The 10,000-nt window shown below is 39.4% G+C and overlaps 2 protein-coding genes across 2 annotated transcripts in view; one reads left to right on the forward strand and one right to left on the reverse strand.

Annotated features, from left to right (window-relative positions):
- LOC146476716 (carbohydrate sulfotransferase 11-like) overlaps nt 1-380 on the forward strand; it is a 9,724-nt gene extending 9,344 nt beyond the window's left edge. Inside the window, exon 4 of the mRNA XM_085114193.1 lies at nt 1-380. This exon is cut by the window's left edge and continues 3,147 nt beyond it. The gene's annotated coding sequence lies outside the window, so the exon portion shown is untranslated.
- Nucleotides 1-10,000, reverse strand: part of LOC146476717 (hephaestin-like protein) — a 26,977-nt gene that overhangs the window by 2,466 nt on the left and 14,511 nt on the right. The window contains exons 9-14 of the mRNA XM_085114181.1: nt 6,801-7,050; nt 5,459-5,698; nt 4,609-4,834; nt 2,703-3,029; nt 2,112-2,283; nt 1-1,262 (exon numbers count right to left, since the gene is read on the reverse strand). The exon at nt 1-1,262 is cut by the window's left edge and continues 2,466 nt beyond it. Of these exons, the coding sequence (XP_084970307.1) occupies nt 1,153-1,262; nt 2,112-2,283; nt 2,703-3,029; nt 4,609-4,834; nt 5,459-5,698; nt 6,801-7,050 (1,325 nt within the window). The 3' untranslated portion in view covers nt 1-1,152. The remainder of the gene's footprint in view (nt 1,263-2,111; nt 2,284-2,702; nt 3,030-4,608; nt 4,835-5,458; nt 5,699-6,800; nt 7,051-10,000) is intronic.

Consider the following 10,000-nt stretch of genomic DNA (forward strand, 5'->3'; position numbering starts at 1 on the left):
GTTAAAAGATTGTAGGCTTTACGCACCACACAGTCAAATATGGCCCGAGTATAAGCTGGAAACAGCTTCTTGTTTTATTAGCGTCATCAGACAGTGATAAGCATATGTTAACGAGGCAAAAAGCGTGAACAAAGATTCGCCTATGTGGTCTATTACAGCAGCAGCAGCAACTACTACTACTACTGCTGCTGTTGCTGCTGCTCCTGCTACTACTACTACTACTACTACTACTACTACTACTACTACTACTACTACTACTACTACTACTACTACTACTACTACTACTACTACTACTACTACTACTACTACTACTACTACTACTACTACTACTACTACTACTACTACTACAAGTTAAAACCGGCATATCACAACGATAATGACATTAAGAGATAAAATCCAGTAAAACTGAGTAAATATTAAAAAAAAGACAAACACGTTTCTGTTGCATTTACCTTTTTGATACGACAGACTATTGTATATTAGTATAAATCTACTAGCGTTCCGTCACGAATGCTGCTCTCCTATGGGTACAGTACCCACTATCTATTCTGTTGTAGATAGTGAGTAGACTGAGTAGCGCGTGGTGTGACCTATTTATATCATTATTCAATAAAAACGTGAACCTGTCTTGTTGTTAAGTTTTGAACGACTAGTAGATTTATACTCAAAATCTAAATGTAAAATATAAAAGTTCGATGAAAATTCTAAAGCTTTGGTCTGCAATCTAGAAAGGCACTACTAGCAGGCCATTTGTACTTCAGAATTGTGCAAGTCCAAATGCTATTTAAAAAGGTAGCACCGTAAATAATCACGCAAATTATACTTCCATCTATAATCAAGGACAAAAGGGTTGGGACAGATTCGAATTTACGATGTGTTCGTACGTACGCGACAGAAACACGGTAATCCAGAGCGAAAATATCTGGTCGATCACCGACCCCCACCCCCGTACAGGGTTGAGTCCGTGTACGAAAAATGCCTCGTGGGACTTCAAAACTGATAGCGTGGGGGGGGGGGGGGGGGGTGGGGTAGTAAAATGCGTTTCAAAAAAGGAACATGGCTTCTTTAGTTAAGTTACACTAAATTAGCAGTTAATAGTATATTTTGTAAGATTTGTCCCAAGACCTTTTGTCCTTGGTTGTAGATCACCGTTCAATACATGATTACAACATAAAGTACCGAAAGTAAAAGAGTAAAGTAGGCGTGCAACTTTGAACAGCCAGCCGCTTTGGGTGGAGGTTTTTGGTCGATTGTTGGTTTACCTGTGAAGAGAAAGAAAGTTATGTAAGCATGTATGGTCGATAAGTTTTTTGATGCATAAAGATGCTGTACTATTTACCACGGGTACCTAGATCTGAGTGACAATAACTGGGTGGAAATGGACCCTATTTAACGCGCGGACGTACTAGTGGCTCTTGTATGAAATACTCCCACGTGGCCGTAAACTGCCGCTTATGATTATAAGCCCCACAGCTCAGGTTGCCAAAAATTTATTAAAGGTTATAAGTTTAATTGTTACGTCAGATCTAGGCATTTTTGTTTTAATTATAATTCTGAATCCATTTAAAAAACGCTGACTTTTCAAATAAGTTAGTGATGGTATATTGCACGCGTTTTATAGCTTGATTATGAGACGTATCCTTGAATCAGCTTATCGAGAGCATAGTATATCACCATTATTAAAAACTGGATCATTGCTTAATGCATTTCGAACGATTTGATTGGCTTAGCGGCCATGATATATGAGCCATTATACCATGCCCGAGAAATATTCTAATTGTTCTTGCAAAGCAAAATAAAAAATTATTCCACTTACCCTTGTTGTCTATCATCTCATATCCAACGCACGCACGTAGAATAATTGTTAATTATACCATGCCGAAGAAATAGCACCATTAAATTGTCTTCTTGTGGTTCTTGCAAACCGAAATCAGCAAGATCTAGCACATGATTTTTCTGGGTTGTTTTTAATAAACCAATTATTCCACTCGTGCTTGTTGGATATGATTATCATAATTATGATTATAGCCAACGAAGTGCGTAGCATCGAGTTGGCTATATACCATCTCATATCCAACGCGCGCACTGTGACACTCCAGTGCATAACTCACCCGTTGGAGTCGGAGCTAATACTGTAAACAGAGCATTCATCCCGCCAATATTGTGAACGTTCACGTGGCAGTGTAGCATCCAGGTTCCAACCGCCTCAGGAATCATCGAAACGGTCGCAAAGGATTCTGGCAGCAGATCGTAGACATCGCCACGATGGTATGACATCGATTTCTGTCAAGTAATACGACAGTGTTCAGTCATTTGAGACATGCTCAACTTCCATCGACTATATCCTGCCTACTCATTTACTGACTTATGGTCCAGTTTTCGTGTCAAGAACTGAACTTACAAATTAGCCTATTCTGATCAACAAGGCTTATTTTTCCTTTAATCTTTGTCAATTGACCACTCGATGTAAATTGATGCAACTTCCTATCTGTGTTATTTTCTTATGTACGTGCACGCGCGAGGCTACATTTCGTGCGTACTTAATTTGGAACCCGATTGGTTCGCGAACAGAAGTGTTGTCCGCAGTGGGTGTCATGTTTCCTAAGTAGCGATAACCTGTTGGACAGGTTTAAGAACCAGCCATATATGTTCGATCATCCTTGCAGACTAAATAAAAGGTAATAAGATCACGTGATACTTACATACAAAATGCTCTGTCCATGGAAATGTACTGTATGCATTTCTGAATTACCACCAACTTGAAGAAGATACCAGACAACCTTCTCGCCTTGGTACATAGTGAGACCAGGGATATTTGCATACATATACCCATTGATAGAACCCTTCAGGTTGCTTTCCCAGAAGTCATACGTGCCTTTCAACTGGTTGAGGGGAGGTGGGTTTTTGTCCGTGAGATATTTCTTAATGTTTTCTTCAATGTACCAGTTCCGGGTCTCGTCGAACGCAGCAAACAAGAGAGCAAACTCTCTGTCAACGTCTTTTACCTTGCCTTGCTCGTTCAGTGTTCCCTTGAGCAAAACGATAGTAGTTTTAAAATCAAAACAATTTCCCATCTTCCTGTCTTACATTCACACGACACTTTCGACATTACATATTACATATTCCTTGGGAAAAATCCAAACTCAACCGACAAATTTTTTATGTAAATCTTTCATTAGCTCTTTAGTTTTGTTTGTTTACTTAGTATATATTTTCTGTTCCGTTCCTTTATTATCGTCATGTCGTAATCAGCTACATTTTTACTTTTCTTGCCACGTTGTAATTAGTTATATTTACAGTCAACCCAGGTCACCCGTGAACGATATTTTTGAAATTTGAACGGAATTTTGAAATTTACATGTCAGTTTTAAAAATCGCCAACGAGATTTCAGAGTTCCCGTATAAATTTCCCTTGCTTATTGACGGTATAAAGTTATGAATTTTTCTTTACATTGCAAAATTGAATATTTCAAGAATAACAATTGTTTCCCAAGAATTTTGAATCTTTTTTTTCAATTAATGCGTCTTTTTCGGAACGATTTCCAGAGAAATGTCCAACATTCCATTCACACGTCGGACATTACAAAGAGAAATTCGAATGTTCATTTCACTCTTGGAAATACTGTTCACGCGTGACCTGGGTTGACTGTAAATATTCTAGTGTTTATATCACACCCACTGGGAGGTTCTGCATTGAAGGTGGATGAAGTTTCATCCGAAACATGTTAACCATTAAAAAAGTCAGCCGTAAAAATTATAAAATAGAAATTAAAAATTATTTCCTGCCTGCTGGATCTGCTAAAACTTGCGACATTGCTAATCCTAGCAGTATGCAGGACGCGCCGCGGGGTCATACATGAAACTAGTACATGAACTAGCTCGCCACGAGTTCAATGGCCAGAGCATTCGCGACTGGTGAGTTGGAGGACAGGTGTTCGATTCCCGTTGGTGGCTCAGACGTTTACGTCCAATGCTCGTAACGAGATGAAAATTTCATCATTTCTATCGGTGAAATTATTCCAGCAGTAAAGAGATTTAGAATTAATTCATTTATGGCAAACGGCAGAAAAGACCACGTGACCATGCTTACCGGCCCTTTACCGCCATCTGCTTTTTTTTTTTAGCCTGAAAAAGGTTAAAGAAGTCTCAATCCTTTCTTCAGGCTTTATACAGTGAACTCTCTTTAGACCCGCGCAGACCTAGTGAGCGTCTCTCAAAGCTCAAGGAGCAGCTCTATCTTTTCGCCTTAGAAAAGGAGACGAGGGGTCTGCTTTAAATCCCACAATTTATTAAGACAAACAAGGAAAATTCGGCTGGGAGCAGCGAACCTGATGATGTCCGCCGTAGAGGGGGTATTTTGCAGTGGCGTCGGCTTTCCGGTCAGTTCCCTGGCAATTATGGTCATCACAGTGTTTGTTTCAATTATTCAAGTTTTTCAGCTCTTGCTTATTTTCCTCAGTTCTGATTTTTTTTTATCCATAACTTAGAAGAAAACATGACGGAAACGAGCAAAATAACGACCAGGTTAAATTTACATTTACAACTGAACCAGACGGTGCATCACCATTTCTAAGTCTCCACACTGATGGAAATAAAAAAGCACGGTACCTTTCTGCAAATGACCAGTGGTCCTACCAATCCAGTGTTGGTATCTCTGACTGGGTCGACATCTGAATAGTAGCCCCATGTTAAGCAATCAGTGTCATGAGGCCCAGGCCCTGCTCTTTCGGGTACCTCCCACACGTAATTGTAAATCCTTCCTGGGGCGATCGCGTTGTCGACTTTTTCAGCCCCCGTGGTGTTGTCCTTATACTGTGATCCCTCATCTTGCTTACTTAAATAGTATAATATTCGGCATTAATTTTCAGTGATTATTTTGAGAAAATATAATACGTTTCCCCCTTGTTGTGAGGAAATATTATTGTAACCTGTTTGTCCAAACCTTTCACTGGTAAACTCAGGCCTGCAGTCAGTGGGGGAGAGTCTAAGGTTAGCGAACTGGTCATAGGAGAAGTTTGTTTGAACGGGACCCACTTTGTCTGGGATAAGGAGGGGACGGCTATCTCCTGAACATCACCAAAAGATTTTATTGGCTTTAAAATTTCAGTTGACACAGAAATAAGCAAGAGTCAGCATTTGATTACTAGCTAAACAAGAAAAGTGAGGTTTGAATCTCATTGTCATCTTTTACTGCTGGGTAGAGGGGTGGAAGGGGGTTGCCGGCAGAAACCACCCATGAAGTGTGACGAGATATACGACTCTGCATGCGTTATGTGCATGCAACCTTTTGACCCAATATATAATCCTAATGCTACTAGCACTAGCCTGTGAACAGGCTTCCAAGTGCATGAGGTATAGGGAGAGCAATGGAGCTGGGTCTCTTTTCCCTATTTCCCACTTTGGGTGCCTGGTCACGGGTTAGACTAGCACAGACATGTTTGTTTCTGTGTCAGAATACCTGTAAAGTATTCCATGAGGATGAATTGAATACTCCCTTGAAGCCAAGTTCTTGAAGACGATTTCAATGGTGTCGCCCACTTCAGCTTTTATTAGCGGTCCAAGGATCCCTAAGTACTCCTCATCTTTGGTTCTTTGTTTCTGCTTGGTGAATGTGGCATCAGTGTATTCTCGATAAATGGCTTTCTTGTTTTTCTTACCGATAAAAAGGGGACCCGGTATTGTGTAACGACCAGCGAACCTGTGAGAAAAAAAATACAAAAAAAAAAAAATTTTTTCGTTGCTTCCCACGTAAAACTCTAACGATTTATCCAGGAAAGTGTTATCTAAATTCCATTTTGATCATGAATCCGGCCGGGGACAGTGGGTTTGTCATCCTCTTTTTACGAAGTTTAAGCGAATCCCCGCGAATCAATGAAGTACTAAGCATACCTTTTCTGACGTCAAAATGAGATAAATGAACTAAGTTTTTTGTTCATCATTCTGCTAGTGCTAAACGTAAGATTATTAATAAAGTTTGTATTTATGGCAAACTGTATCACAGTTGTCCCAACTATGCGAAGTAAGTTATAGTAATCATAATAAGTAAGTAAGTAAGTTCTGAATAAGAGCCGAGCTGACACAAGCAAGATAACGCAAGAGCCGAGTCCTGCACACCGCTCGGATTCTGTTACAAATGAGCTACAAGTAAACTGATGGCGACCTTCATATAACGTATTTCCTCGAATAAGTACCCGGGCACTTATTTAAATTTCGGCTAAAAGGAGGAGCGCTTATTCGAAGGAGGGCGCTTTATCGGGGTGGGGGGGGGGGGGAGGGAGGGTGCTTACTTACCAAGAGCGCGGCAATATGACGAAAATTAAAAGAACAGATAACGCTCACAAACGAACTCTGCAAGCACATGGAGATAGAAATAAATGGAAATGACTTAACGAAAAAGAAACTATTCTCCTGTATTGATTCCGCCGTAATAGAAGCTTAAAAAGTAATAAACAAAGTGGCAATATAAACAGGTTTTCGTTGTATCCCTACTATTTAATAAAGTGAGTGGGGAGGGGGGCGCTTATTCGAGGAAATGAGGGGGAAGACGGGGCACTTATTCGAGAGGGGCGCCTGTTTGACATTATGGCCTTGGGGATGGGCACTTATTCGAGGTAATACGGTAATTAAGTGTCCTTTTTAGCCCCGTGTTTGGAGCGAAGAAACGTTAACATTACAATTTTGAAATATTGCTTGTGGTAATAATCCCAAATACTCCTTCAAACTATGGAATTACATATACGAACAACTTCTTAATTGAAGCAACCTTAAGCCACTCAATTTTGATGTCAAGTAATACTTACATACTGTCTTTAAGATCTACTCCTTCGAGCAAATCCTTCCCAGAGGGCGCATAGTCCCAGGTTTCCTCGACAGCTGCAATGTAAAACCATCTCTTCCGCCCTTCCATTGGCTGTCCAGCAGAAGCATTTCCACAATCCTTCTGGACCGTGTACTTAGCAATCATTCCTCCCCTCAAGTTGCTGTTGACGCGGCAGCCTAATTTCCACACTCCAGGGTTGTCTGGGGTCATATGTATTGCAGCAAGAGATCCTGAAGTGAACACGAAAAGAAACAATTGTATCTCGCAACTTGCCGCTGATACAAGCGTCGCCACTGAAGCATTACCACTACCATACCAGGTTACCATGTTACATTGCATGCTGTTGCCTTATAAGTTTCAAGTTTTCTTTTATCGATTAGTGGTAGCTTCCACTGAGCATGTTTGTCCAATGAGTGTTTCTAAAATTACAAAGCTTTTTTACAGTTTGATTTAATAATAATAATAATAATAATAATAATAATAATAATAATAATAATAATAATTTTATTAACATATTCCAAACAAGTCACTATTTACTAGTAGTAATCAAAGATTATAGAGTGCGTTCTACACCTTAAATTGCACAAATTTGGCAAAATCGTGCACCCTTTCATGTTTGTTTCAATTTGAATATTTGTTGTTATCAGTTTTTCTGTATATTACCCAAAACTAGCATCTTTAATAGCAGAATATTTCAATTTTTCGTTTCAAATTAATAACTACGTGATCGGAAAGTTTCATCCAATTTATGTGGAATTGTTGAACAAATGGAGAGAAATGTAACAAAACAGCAAAAATTACTTTCCTTTGTCCCACTTCAGCCCTAAGTTGTGCGATTGTGGGACACTTTTTTTAGGTAGCTCTTTCGTCTTTTTATATCTGTACGTAATGTGTAACTACCAAGGTGAAACGCAGTAATACCCCGCGTATAAGAACCTGGGTTTTAAGAACCTGTTAGGCTAAAATTTTCATTTTAAACCCCCTCCACATAAGAACCTATTTAGGCTAAAATTTTAAGTTAGGTTCTTCTCAGTGGGGTTGCTGCGAAATTGTTTAGATAGAAACTGCTGAATTAAGATCATCATCTATTTAAAAGTAACTTGACATACAGGTAACTTTTTTTTCTTTCACATGGTACTTAAAAGTACCATGTTGTATGTCTATTGTGTTTGCCCCAAGTATATGTTTTGTTAAGGACATATGCTGTACCTGCACTGAACTGCCCGGTAATAGGCACTGCACTATGGTACAAATAAATGATTTATACTGTATTATGAGATGATATTTATAATATATATAGTATATTCAGATAAAATTCATATGAAAATATAAGAACCTATTTTAAGAACCTTGGTAGCCTAAATTTGCTTTAAGCACCATTTATATAAGAACCTATTTAGGCTAAATTGAAAAATTCAGGTTCTTATACGTGGGCTATTACTGTATTTGCAATAAACGAAGCTGAGTTTAAAATTTCAGCGGCTACGTTGATGACATTAAAAATAATAGAAAGTATTTTTCATCCGCCTGTTGCGTGACACTGCCGAACTTTAAAATAATGCACATCATTTTCGGTAACACTTTTTCAATCGTTGAGAAAAACGCAACTTGCAGCCAGCATGCGTACTATTTTGGTCCTCTACTCAAAAAGTATTTTACCAAAATGCTGCGAAACTTTCGCGGCTATAAAGCCGTAAAAATGTCGAACTGAAGCGAGCTAATTTGCATACAGTTTTGAAAGACATCTCAGAGCCAAGGTTATTCAAAGGGGCGGATAACTCTACCAGTGGATAAAATGTACTCCAACCAATAGATTTTATCCGCTGGATAAAATAATCCGCTCTTTGAACAACCGAGGCCTGATGTCAGTTTCTGATGCGTTTATATTTCAGATATTTTTGTATTTCGATTTTATACTAACGTACTACAGAGAAATACGTGACTCGCAAAAACCTCGCAAAGCTAGGGCTGGGTGAAAAGCCCTCTTTACTCGTATTGTAGCATCAAACGAGGAGATTAACAGGGTTTTTGAACAAAGCAACGACTTTGATGAGCACGGCCTTTCGTAGTTCCACAGGCTGGTTTGCGGTTGAAATCTATCTCTGACACGACGAAATGTACAACGGGCGTGCAGCCCTGTCGTGTTCGATGAATTTATTTCCCACGGAAAATTTTTTTCCGCGGCCACAAAACGTTATTTCTTCAGTGCATTCTTTCACAAAAAACATTGCTGGAAGAAAGGGACAAGATTCTGCAGAGATATTTCCATCCAGTGAATATTGATGAACATTGCAGTTGCGATCTGATCCGGTACTGAGCGCAAAACTTTCCCGATGTTTGCAAATTTTGCTCCAACAAACTGCGTCTGTCTTCCAACCTGTTGCTAGCAACCTTCCCTTTGTCTGACGTCATTCATACAGTCGAACCTGTATTAAGCGGTCACCCTTGGGGAATGGCTAAGTGACCGCTTAATACAGGTTGACCGCTTAATACAGGTTGTACAGAATACATCACTCACTTGGTTAAGAAAGTTCGGCGATAAAATGGTATGACAAAGTAGAGCATGGTATTGAAACGGGCTGGTAAAACATTAACGCCACAATTGTGCAGCTCATTAGAAACTCAATTGCTTGGCACGCTATTTGTTACCATATTTAAGTGGTTTCCTCTTACAAAGTGACCGTTTAAAACAGGTAAAGACAATAGAAATCAGCTCGTTGGGACTTAGCTTTGGGTGACCGCGACCGCTTAATAGAGGTGACCGTTTTAGAGCAATTCTCCAGGAAAGTGAAGCAAAGTTGGAAATGAAAAATTTTAACCCCTCTTCAATTTTTGTGTGTAGGTAGGTTACCTTGGGGGATAGACAAAAACAACCATATTTGGATCGGCTGATGTATCGTTGCCATGGTAACCGCACTATATGACGTCGGCCTTGGGACCATGTTTTGAGCAAAAGTTCCACTCTCAAAAAATAAAAGTAAACCAGTCTGGTTCTCGGGTGCATGTGAACCAATTCAAATGAAATTCATACAGATGGTAGAACCACTCTCTCAGTTTATAAAATTTGCCGTTACAATAATTTCGGTTTTATAAACGAAAAGAAAATGCTCGTCCTACTATGTTCCCTGTCAGCCATTTAGACAAGCAGGAAAAACAAGCACAACGATATTCGTTATTTCT

This window comes from Pavona decussata, unplaced genomic scaffold (genome assembly GCF_977016875.1).
Source record: "Pavona decussata unplaced genomic scaffold, jaPavDecu1.1 SCAFFOLD_73, whole genome shotgun sequence".
In the NCBI taxonomy this organism is placed as follows: Eukaryota; Metazoa; Cnidaria; class Anthozoa; order Scleractinia; family Agariciidae; genus Pavona; species Pavona decussata.